Source organism: Kryptolebias marmoratus, linkage group LG14 (genome assembly GCF_001649575.2).
Source record: "Kryptolebias marmoratus isolate JLee-2015 linkage group LG14, ASM164957v2, whole genome shotgun sequence".
Taxonomy (NCBI): Eukaryota; Metazoa; Chordata; class Actinopteri; order Cyprinodontiformes; family Rivulidae; genus Kryptolebias; species Kryptolebias marmoratus.
In genome coordinates this window covers 19,647,323-19,659,911 of record NC_051443.1, presented here as the reverse complement: position 1 = coordinate 19,659,911, position 12,589 = coordinate 19,647,323, and the positions used below count along the sequence as shown (strand labels likewise).

The 12,589-nt window shown below is 36.1% G+C and overlaps 1 protein-coding gene across 1 annotated transcript in view; it reads left to right on the top strand.

The window, feature by feature from the left end:
* The window catches only part of si:dkey-112m2.1 (transmembrane protein 132C), a 144,422-nt gene that overhangs the window by 101,371 nt on the left and 30,462 nt on the right, over window positions 1–12,589 (top strand). Inside the window, exon 5 of the mRNA XM_017410450.3 lies at window positions 8,515–8,704. Coding sequence (XP_017265939.1) covers window positions 8,515–8,704 — 190 coding nt within the window. The remainder of the gene's footprint in view (window positions 1–8,514; window positions 8,705–12,589) is intronic.

The following is a 12,589-nucleotide window of genomic DNA, read 5'->3' as shown; positions in this document are numbered from 1 at the left end:
GGATAATTGTTCCTAGTGCCGTTTGGACAGACAGTGTGGCCTCGCTGTGGCTTTAGTGTCAAGTTCACAATTCTGCGGTTCTATAGCTAATCAGACGGAGTTCTTTATATCATTTTCTTTCAATAAAATATTTATTCTTATGCAACACAAAAGAATTGACATGTGGTGAGTTTTTCTGGTGTTTTTCAGGAGTTCACACTCTTCTGTCTCAGTCATCACATGTTTATTTCCCATCACAGCGCAAACTTTAAGTAGTTTCACTCAGTTATTTTTGTTTACAAATGCAACATCCAAACTCAGCCATTCTCGTATGTTTCAATCAACTGGGTAGACAGGGTGTGCACAACAAGGGAATACATAAGGAGAGAAAATAGATGATCTTTACAAAAAGGTGCCAAAATAGAGCAAAAGAACTCATCTTTAAATGTTTCACTGTGGTTCTTGGAGGACCACGTTCCAAATAAAATCATTAACAACTCGGCACTATGTAAGATTAACAGCTTTTAAGTACTACAGCTGAAACATTGTTCGCTGGTTTCATTGTCGGCACTTGAGGGAGGACAGAAATTTCACACTGCAACTCAGTTTCCCTAATCTACTCTGTATCTCAAACCTTAAAAAACTAGAGCTGAAATATTATCATTTTATTTTCACATAGTTTTTATCAAAACAAGCCTAAAGTAAAGCAAAAGTACCCTTTGGGACAGAAGAGTTCCCATGGGTGTTTACCTTAAGTTTGTAAACCTGAACATAAATAATCTTTAATAAAAATATAAAACCAAAAGTGGAATTAATGACCTATTTGAAATTCCTCCTTTGGGTACTATTGAATTGTTGAGATCCAGTAGATTTTGGATACAAATTTTTAGAACAAAAAATGTAACAGACAGAAGCTGTCATCTGCACTGCCACATTGACTAAAAATAGTGATCATACTTAAATTGCTGGAGGCGTTTTTGTGAAATTTGGTGAAATACACTGACACTTACATGAAAAATGTCAAATACAATTCTAGTTATGAAGCAAGTACAATCAAAGTTGCATTATTTTGAGTGAAACAGGAGAGTCTGTGAAATGCATTGATGTTTGATGAGCTACAGACATCTTAGTTTGTATTCTTTCTTTTAAGTCAGTTTAGGTTTATTCTGACACTCTTGCAACATGTTTTGCAGGTTATTTCAGAAGCACTTTTAGAAGAAAAAAGTTTTTTTATCATACTTCCTTTAAAAAAACAAACTCTAAAATGTAAAGAAAAAATCTAACAAATATATAAGTATATATGTATGTATAAATGTGTATTAGTATTATGATTAAGACGAAAATGAAACGTTTCTCATCGTTGGTAAACAAATAAAACGCTAGATCATTTCAAGGTTTTAGCAACTTATTTTTTTGTTTGTTTTCTAGGTGATGTTTGTGTTTCCTGGGTTGTATTTTAGGCTTTTATTGGCTTTTGTTGCAGAGTGTCAACACTGCCGTTTGATTGGTTGATGCCTGGAGCCACATCTGTTTCATGCAGGAAGCCTGAATCCTCTAATTTCACACACGGTTTGAGAGAAATATAACAAAAAGTGTGGCAATGGGGAAGGAAAGAAAATAGACCAGCAGGCAGTTGAGGAAGGTAAGGAGGGGGGTTAAGAGAGGGCATGTAGAGAGGGATGGTAAAAAGGAGAGGAGGTAAAAACACAGGTTGAGGAAAGAATGAACATGAGAGACAGCAGCAACACAAAACAGAGGGGGGTTATTTCAGAACATGTAGAAAAAAAGAGGCATACCTAAATGCAATTTGGATGGAGAGAAAGCAATATATCTTTTTCTGTTTATGTATTTTTTTTTTTTTTTTTCCATCCTGTGAAATCTCCCTCATACTCAAATAGATTAGTCTATGTTTCACCTGCCTCCTTGGCATGTTCTCATTGTATGGTCTTTTTCATTATCTGACTTTCATATTTCCACAAGACACTTCTGTTCCAGATGAAGCTATATGGATAGCCACCAGTTACCAAGACACCATAAGGTTAGGCTCATGGAGTGAGTTTTTATAAGTGAATTATTGTTCACAAATGTTTTGCTGCTCAGTGAGCCTTCCTCTTGGAATAATTAATTGTGATTACTCAAATACTTGCTATTTTTGCTCTGTTTAATTGTGTGTTTCTATTTCTGTGACTCCTCCTCGTTCATTGCCCTCTCTTGATCCCAACAAAGCTGTCGCTGAACCTACTCGCTGAACACAGTATTTTTTGTTGTGACAAATAACTTCTCCAACACCTTTTCCAAACTGTTCCGTTTTGCGTCTTCTGTCTGCTGTTCACCTGTGGGGTAAAGATGAGGTGTCAAGTGGCGAGTTCCTCTAAATTTAATAAGCTCTCATTAGCATTGTCGTTGAGAAGAGGCAGATATAAATCCTGAAATACTGAGACTCATTAGAGAGGAGCTTGAACTCCCTTGTGATGCACACAAATTATGGCTTCTGCTACACCAGATCCTGATTTATAAATCATAGTATTCTAATGACCGTCTACAGTAGGCTAAATGACCTCATTACACTTGCTCCTGCTGAACTACAAGAGTAAAAGTGACCTTTTAAAGCACACCATTGTTAGAGGAAGATGGAGCTCCTGTTGAAACCAGATTTTATTCATTGGAGATGTTACCTGATTTCCCTCGAGATCTTCGTACCAATTAGATTCTGACTGCGAGTCTGTTTGGAGAGGCATCCAGACTCCAGTGCAGCTTTGCAGCTCAAGAGTAAGTGAAGTACAGACATTCAAAACAGCTGCATTCAAGTCATCACGCAGGACACTTAGAAGGCAACAAAACATTCATTTACATCCTGCCAACAAAGGATTCTGTGAAAAGGTCAACATATGCTAATTGTGTTTAAAGTTTAGCATCTAGAGTTCACTTTTTTACTGATTTTTTTTTTTTAAACCTGTGCAGATAAATGAAAGTACAGACAGCAACCCAGTGAGCACATTCAAGTATAAACTTATTCCAGCAGCAGAGACCTAAAAACCAGATCTAGGTGTCTACAGTTTTAAAATTTGGTATGGTAGGAGCTGAATGTCATCCTCATAACATACTTCAAAGCGCACATTGTACACAGTGTTTGATCTTTGTTTAAAACTTTGACAAGGCAGCTGGGGATTTCTATTCCATCAAGGAATGGCAGTTTTAATGTTTTATTTTATTTGACAGTATATTATAAATATATCTTTATCTTGTTTATTCATTCAGGTCTCAAATGTACAAGGTGATTTTTTTGTAAGTTCTTTTTGACATTGTAACCTCAAATCACAGCAACCAAAAACTGCGTGAAAAAAAGCTGTTCAGGCAGCAAATCAACAAGATGAGTCAGCATTAAAATTCCTCTTGGTGTTCTCTGGCATTCTTTTCATGATTTGCAGATTCCAGTTTTGTTTCTGATGTGTTTTCTGTGGTTTGAGTTTTTTTTTCTAATTAAGTTAAAAGGATGAAGTCATTTAGACTAAAAAGGTCTGAACTTAGTTAGAAATGTGCAGATCTAAATAAATAAGGACTATGTGGACAATCATAATTGAAATTTTGTTTTTGGCTCAGAAGGAAGTCTGTAGTTGTTGATTGTTAACATATTTACTGATTTGTTTTATTTTCTCCAGTATGTGTTTGCCTTTAGCTTTCAGCAGCTCAGTGCTTTTCACAAAGAATGTTTGACATATGAGTTGTTTTAGATGTCATAAATCTGTTCTTCAAGGGTTGTAGTAAGTGTTAGCTTATCCTTGATTCTCCAGATCATTCTGACTGTTGTCTATTGGAAGTTATATACTGACTAATCATAAGTACTTCACAAAAACTGAACTCAGAAAATCCATCTTTGAGGAAAAAAAGCATAACAAGCAAGTCTTTGCAGCACGTATAAAAGGAACACATAACCAAAAGATTGATTCAGCATTCAGTTTTTACTTCTTACCAATGAAAAAAATGATACGGAACCCTGAATTTGTCTATGTTTTTACACCTGTTTCAGTTTGAAACAGAGAAGGGGTTTAAATCAGGAGGCATGAACGCAGGAGATGGCTCTTCATCCACGGACAGATGGACAGTATGAGTCGCTTATCCAGCTTGTCGTCACACCTTTTTCTTTTTGAATGACTGCTGCTCGCCCATGTCAAAATTCAATTACGGCCAAGACAGCTGTGTCCACTGTTGTCCACACAATTTTGCCATCTGCTACGGCTTTCCTTGAGCCAGCAGGTCTATCACATCCTCCTTGGGATGTTTTTTTCCTCGCAGATGTCCTGTTCTTTCTGTGGTCCGACCCGCAGCGCAAAACACTCAGAACATTGTGTGTGCTGGGTCACAAACACAAAGATCACATCCACAGCTCTTCAAGCAAAACAAATCTTATTTACTAAAGGCCACTTTACTAAAGAAATCCGATTGCATGAAAACCTCCAGCCTTTGCCCTTTTTTTAGTCAAAGATTTTATTTTGCAGGATGCCCTCACTCAGGGTGAAAAACAATAGCTGTCATAATGACATAAAAGAGCTGTGTTATGTATTCATGTAATGCATAAAGACTAAAAAAACATTCTCTATTGCTAGACTCACTGTCAATTCACTGTTTTGAAACAGATTTAGGTCTTTGATGTATCGTTGTTATCGGCGCTAACCAAATCACTGCTGGGCATGAATAGAGCCCCCTTGGGTTTCCAGGAAAGACAGCAGACTTTCTTTCACTGCCTTTTCTGTCATCCTAATATCCACAGAGGTGTTAAGAGTGAAAAGAAGAAAACACGATTGCCTGGTTAACAGGGCTTTTGTGTTTCTTAGCTCCACTTTTATTTTCCTGTTTTCGAACAAAAGGAATTTCATCCGCGTCTCCTTTTTTTTTTGTTGTCGTACTTCTTTTCACTCAGATGCCCTTTGTTGTGACAAGGCTGTTTGAAATGTATCTTGAAGAATAGAAAAATGAGCAATTTTTTCCCTTTGAGTGGATTCCTCTACCTTGTTCTGTTTGTGCTTTTTTTCTATTCTACAAATGACAAATAGAGATAGCTCAAAAGCCTCCTCAAAGTGGCATGACCAATTCTCCACCTAGTTTCACCTGAAAACCCTGCTGTTAAACCAGGGCATTGTCATTATTAGCTTTTATTTTTGGTGGCACAGACAGTTAGGTGATCCTAGCAGACGTTGTGCTTTTATTTCAACCTCTCTAACCCTGTTCCACTCTGTTATTTGTTCCTGTCTCTGTGTCCACCGTTTTCTGTCATCCCCACCTCCCACCATAGCTCAAGGCGAGAGAAGTGATAGTTGCGAGTAAGTGTATTAAATTGTATGGTAATCGCGCTGAGGAAAGGGCACATGAGGCAGTCATGTTTCTAATGAGACGCGAAGAAGCAGCCTGACCTCTCCAGCTGATGCACTGCAGGCATTCATCATCCCAGCCACATGCAGGATGAAGGACTGAGAGAAAAGAGAGTGCACTGCCCTCTATTGAGAGCAACAAATCTCTGCAGGTCAGCAAGAGGAAAAAGTTAAAAAGGGGGGTGAGAATAAACAAAAAAAGAGAAACTACAACACAGAGAAAGACAGATTGAATAGGGAGAGGAGCAGATTTGTATTGTACAGTTCAGCACAAAAGCTCTGATTATCCGCAGCTTTATTGCAAAGCATGAATTTCTTTTGCAGATAATTGATTTGGCTGTAATTGCACACTAATAGCATAAACTACATAATCACTGCAGTTGCTATCCCTGAGCCCAGCATGTTGCCAAGCAGCAGAAAATACAAGAGCTTTGTATTATTTAGAAATTCTGACTCAGAAACTGTGAATTTATGGAAAAATTAGTTGTGGATGGACTTGTGCTCCAGCAAATGAATGGTGCTCGAAAGATCAAACAAATCTGTTAATAAATAGAGCTAATTATAACAAGAATGTATTAGATGTTTGCTGTCAGCCGTTTCTACCTATGATCATTTAGCTGCACTTTTAAAAACATGTTTTAATGCCAGCCTTATTGAATACTTGTGAATAAAGCAATTTTAAAAAGACATTTGTTGCTGATTAAATGTCACTATAATAGGATTTTAAAGAGCAAAGAAATATCCAAGAAATTTTCAATTTCTGCATGAAAAACAAAGATTTCAAATGTGCATAGCACTAAAAAGACCAAAATGATTGTGATTTCGAATATTTCTTTACATTTACACAATGACTTGTCGGATTTTTAATTTGTTTACATTTTATAAAATAAAACAAGTACTCTATAAACTGATAAGAGTTAATATTATTACAAATTCATCTTCCTATCTTACACTTTAGATGTTTCCCTGTAGACCTCAATCAAACAGCATTTTTGCTTCTAGGTATGTAGAGCAAGTTAAATCTTTATCTGAAATGAACAAAAATCGTTCTTGTAAGAAGTTTTTCTTCTTAGTTCAATAAAGTTCAGGAAACTATTCTGTAGATAAAAAAAATATGAGAAAAAATGCATTAAAAAATTGCTCATTCAACAAATGTGTAGGTGAGTTAAGCATCTGAAAGAAGAAATGCAAGAAAAAACAGTTTTTAATATTTTTGCAACTGAAAGATGTCTTTTTGCATGTTCTTTTTGGGGTCCAAGGTATGGTCTGGCTGCAGGGATTTAGAGCTGTCTCCACATGCAGATGTGCAACAAAGTGTGTGTCTGCAAAAATGCCAAATTTCTTCCCAAATTAAGGAGTTTCATGCTGGAATTTGTGGTTACCTGTTTGACATGTGTGTCTCCAGTCTGTTCTTTAATGAGTGGAGGGGAGAACCTCATTATTTAGGTTCTGACACTTTCAAAAATCACCTGGTGTAAGGGAATGATTTGCTTTCATTCCAAATCAGTCAGGACCAGTTTCCTTTTAGTGATAATTTCTGGGCAACACTGTAGTTTTCACAAGTCTGTAGTCTTAACAATGTATCCTGTAGTGGATTTTGATATTGTGTTTCCTGGTGTGTTAGGGCAGAAGCAATTTACAATATGTGGTATTAACTCAAAAACCAGGGCTTTGTGGAATAAATAAACAAATGTGAGGGGACATCTCTTTTTAAGGACTTGAGTCAAAGGCAACTAGACCTCTTTTCTTGGTTTATAAAAACTTCTCACCTTTTTATTAAATAGGTTATTTTGTTGACTGATATTTTACATCATTTACTAGTAAAATTAATTTTTTGGTTATACAAAAAAAAAACCTCACAAGGCTCACTTTGGGACCAGATTCACACTGACATTTACCTGTAATCACCAAAGTTTTTGTCTGATTGCAACTGGTAAAAAATAATGAATTCTAACATACCCAAGTACAAGTCCAAAAGCTTTTCTGACTGACCTAGAATTACTTTTTCTGCCACCCCTGATCTGCACAGACTTGCAGCTTCCAAAACTGCTCTCTCATACCCTGCTTATTAACAGCGCATCTTTAAATCTGCACTTTGATGTGAGGCTAGCTTCTAAAGTGTGAACATACGGGGGAGCTGGGGGAGATTTAAAGGCAGGCTTGCCCAAAATATGTTTAATGAAAATCTTAGATCTTATCTCTGCCCTATCTCTCTCTCTCACTCTTTTTTTTTTTAATTGTGTGACTCTTTGAAAGCAGCATACAGTTCATGGTATAAATATGAAGAATATGATACCTATCAAAATAAATGTCTTTTTGAAAAAACTCTCCTTGCTTGTTTATCGATTGAAATGATTCAGTATATTTGAATTGTTCTTGCCTTTTGTTTTCCCTTTACTTTAAAGCAACTGTGATTGCAAACATGAACACATACCTCTGTGAGTCACTTTAAGATCCCCACGTATGAATCGTAATGTTTTAAGACAGCAGCTACTGTATATCTGTATCTCATTGTTGGAAAAGGCATTGCATTGGGTTTTGACTTTGACACCTATGGGAAAGGCATCAGCTCAAACAAACCAAGCATTCAGCAAATCAAATAAGTTTGGAGGATATTATTTTGCATTCATTGTTTTTCTGCTTTGCTTGCATCTGCATCAGCTGGGAGAAAATTATTTGCTTGGCCCAGACCATATTGCAATGAAAAAAAAAAAATTGCTTTTTTTTTCCTTACAACGTGATGGTTTTAGGTGGATCTGGGAATGAATATAAATGATGTCGCGATTAGATTCAGATCAGATTGTAGATGAAGCATTTGTTTTTTAAATTTTAAGAAAAATAGCACACCCTGCACAATATCTACAGGGAGTATAGTGGAACATTTCTCTTCTCCTAAAGTACTTGTGGGTACATGTTTTCTTTAGACTGATAACACCAATGCTGCTACTTTTATTCCTTTATTTGAGTGTCTCTACTTTGTTTTTCTTTCTAGTTCACCATTTATTTATTCTCTTACCCTCCGCAGTTCTTTTGAAGCAATCTTTTTACAATCTTCCGTGATTCACTGGGCCTCTCTAAGGGCTACATATATGCCTTTGCTTTCATTTCTTGCTCTTTTTTTTGTTTAAATTCCTCTCTTTTTGACATTGTCTCCTTTTCTCCTTTACAGAATTGAAGCAGTGGGATACCAGCGAGTGCTGCAGGTAGACCTGGAGGTGAACGGAATAATGGTGACTCAGGGGAGCAGGGAGGTGACATGGCAGGTGGAGTATCCACTCACCCGCACCCTGACCAGTGAGGTGCAGACCCTCATCCGTCTAGCACCACAGGACCTGGGTGGCATTGTGCCACTGGCCATGGTAAGGAACGAGGTGGCTTTTGTGCACACATGTTTGTGCTTCACCAAAAACCTTTTGAAACTCTATAATGTAAGAAAATATATAATGTTAACAGAACCTAGCACATGGTTAGGAAGCTGAGCATGAAAGGTTTTAACTTGCACAGTCCAGTGTGCAAAATTGTGCTAAAAGGAGCAATTTCATGAGTGGGTTCTATGAATTTCCAGCTCAACAAAGCTGTCTGCAACTGATGAACTTATATTCATTCTGGAGACATTTAATAGTGCCTTTTTTGGGAGTCTACACCAACTGTAAATTGACAAACGTTTTAGGTAAATGTTAGCTACATCATGCAGAAAAGAGTCATGCAGGTTATGTCTGCTGCTGCAAAGTCAGACTGTTTTACACACATCTGTGTATCTCTATTGAGACACATTATTCTTTCAAACTTCCCCTCCACCCTTGCTTTAAACTTAACTACATAAATTGAAGGCATGAGCCCTAATATCAAAACTGAAAGCTTGTGCCAAAATGTGCCTGCATGTACTCCACAAGAGCCCAGCCACATAGTGAGTCCAAATCTCGACTTGTAGGTGACAGAGAAAAAACAGAAAAATGAAACACCAATTTAGGGGGAAATTTTGAGACATTCTGCTGCTACTAGTTTTCCTTTTGTTCATTATAATATAAGTACAGCTGAAATATCAGCACATTTGTTATATTTAAACTATGTCAGCAAAGGTTTTGTTAGATGATGCTGCGCTTAAATGGAATCAAGATTTCACCAAAGGAGACCAAGTGATTTTAAAGTGACCTCATTTATAAACATAGTTTTAACGGGCCACTGTTCACTCCAAATGTCAGATTTTATTTTTCTAAGAACAAAAAACAAACAAGTATATAAGTGAGAGCATATTATTTAAACATTTTGTCAAAATAAAATACAGTATTTGTAAGCACAGGGAATAGGAGAGAAGCAAACATATCCAATTGCAAACACTATGTGATAATAAACATTCCACACTTATTTTTAGAAAACTATAAAAAAGGCAATGCATCAGTGGAAAATCTATCTAAAGTCTTGATGTTAATAATCACAGTTTCAGTTGTTTTTTAACATTACAGCAACTTCTCAAATGTCTTCTGTGTTAGCATACTATGGTGGCAATGTGTATGTAGTCAGAAATGAGACAATTTGGCACGAAGGAGGAAGTTTCATGCTAAATGGTTGAGGAAAAAAAAGACTCTTTTACTTATTTGTCAAGTTTTATAGTCTTGACCTTTTTTAGCTTTTTGTGTGTCTGCAGTATTTGACTTAACAAAACATGATGCTTTGACAATTTAATGACAGCAATAAAAGGAAACATCATTCAGTGACCCTTTACAAATGCAAAGCCTTGTTGTTTTCACACACAGCTTGAACTTTAATCTCTCTAAGCTTGTTAATACAGCTTGAAGCTTACTGACTGAGAAGTTAATTAATTGAGGATTTTCATAATCTAAATGCAGATACATTGGCAAGAAGCCTCAGATCACTAATTTTATTATAGTAATGCCTAAGTGAATGCAGTAATTATTGTATAATTGTTGCTTTTTTTTATAAAATGAAAGAATAATCTTTTTCGGATACAAATAAGTGATTTTTTTTTCTAAGAGCATGGCCAAAGAAAGTCAAATGCCTGAGAGCCTTTTTTATGAACTTTTATTGTTGCAAGGCAGCAGTTCACTGCTGATTCATGGTTTCTGCACAGCAAAGTAACCTTGTGACTTTTGCTGTAGTTCTAAGAGTAGAGACAAGTTTAAATTTCATTATATGTGGTGAACAAGCAAACAAAAGTTTTCTAAGCCACCTGATACATGTTGAAAAAGTTACCAACTGCGTAGAAAGTACGAGTAGTAGGAGGATTTTTTCCAATATTAAATTTTCCTCTAATGCAAGTATGCAGCAGTATGTTTTTTTATTATTATTTCAACTCATTTACTAATAATACTTGGTTAGTAATTGATAAAAAATCTAATTATTTATTAGATGTCTTAAAAAAAGGCACATCTCTGTTTCCACTCACAGTATGGATCTCCACTAGAGATTAAAACATGCAAAAGATGACAACAAGTTAATCACCACATTTAAAATAGTTGCCCTGACTTAAATGTTGTGACAAGTTAAAAATTCTATTTCGAGTTTTGTAATTATCATAAGAAGTGCTAAAATTTTGACAAATGTTGATAAAGACATCACTGAACTGCATAATTAAATTCACATGATTCCGTCTGTTAATATTTTTTAGGTGATTGAGTTTGAAATTCACAGAGTGCTTCACCATTTTTGTGGCTTTGATCTAAATCCACACCCATCAAAGTAATTCTTTAAAACCAACCACAAATTTGATATCCAAGCATATTGATCACACTTTTAGAATACCATTTAAACCGCAAGCCTGTTTTTTTTTCTCCTTTTATCTTTATTAGAATCACTTTCAGTGTGAAGATGAATAGTATTAATTCAGGACTGTTTCATTATTCATCAAGTGCACCATACCTCAAAAGGGTACACATGCTTTACCAGCAAATACTGCATTTTAAGACCAAATAATGACTAAAGGACAGCTTAGTCAGCTTTCCATAAAATTTGCTTACACAGGTTGTTCAGCATTAACATCGGTCTTCACCTTTGTAGAGAAATGTGTAGGCATAGACCACTTATTCTCTTCACCTAACAGTTCTTGTCCACGTGCAGAAATTTAGACACCATTGTTCAATAAAACTCTCATCTCATTGTGATCGCTTCTGGCTTCCACTCCCACAAAGGAAGTAACACCTGCACGCGCATGTCATACCTGTCCGTCAAACGTGAAATTCAGATTTCATGTTTTTCTTCTCTTCTTGTTTAAATTTGACATTTGGCAAAATTGCCCTCTAAGATAACTGACATGGTGACAACTCTGTTAATGGCCCCTCAAGGGATATGTTGATAGGGAAAAGATCACAAAGACAAGAAGAAAGTGATGGTGGTGAAATGGTCTGAAGAGGTGCAACGGTAAAGGGAGAAAAAAGAAAAGGTTGGCTTTAGATTTTTCCTCTCAGTATGTAAAACAGCAGTCTATCCTGTTGCTGAGTTAGTAACTTCCACTATTGTGCCTTTTACAGCTGGACTGAATGTATTAAGATGCAATACAACAGTAAGCGACAAAATAAATCAGGGAACAAATATTTTTCTGAAAACATTTAGACAAGAAAATTGCACTATTTGAAGCAAGTTTCTGTATTGCGAAAGTATTTATTACACTGCTTTCTTAAAACAAAGTTGGGGAAAAATGTGTTGCTTTGTGTTACATATTGTCAGGATTCAGTTTTACTGTTTCTTTTTGTATTTAGTTTCTGGTTTCTTTTGGTTTGGATTATTGTTGTCGTCACATTTTGTCTTGTTCTCTGTGCCTCTGTCATCATTCACTTCTCCTCAGTCTATCTCTTGTTTACCTGCCACGCCCATCTACACCTGCCCCAAGTTTTGTAATCATCTCACCTGTGCCCACTTTCCCTAATTACCTCCTGTCTTTAAAACTCATCTCCTCCACTTACTCACTGGTTTGTTGTTGCTTCATGCGCTGTCTGATTGTCTCTCTCGTCTTGTGTGTCATTCCTGGATTCTGTTATGTTTAGTTTTGCTGCCACATCAGCCTTTGTTTTGTGTTTATTGTAAATAAATTAGATTCTTTTCCTTTCTGAAAATGAGTCTGTGCTCTGGGTTCGCCTCCTTTTCCACCCTTCATGACACATATTTTTGTGAAATTATTCATTTATTTCATAAACACAGAAAGATTTTAAGTTAGTTTAAAAAGATTCGTTGTTTTTTTTTCCATTTGCCATTAAATTCTGTGTCACTGATAGCCAATTTTGTTTGTTTTA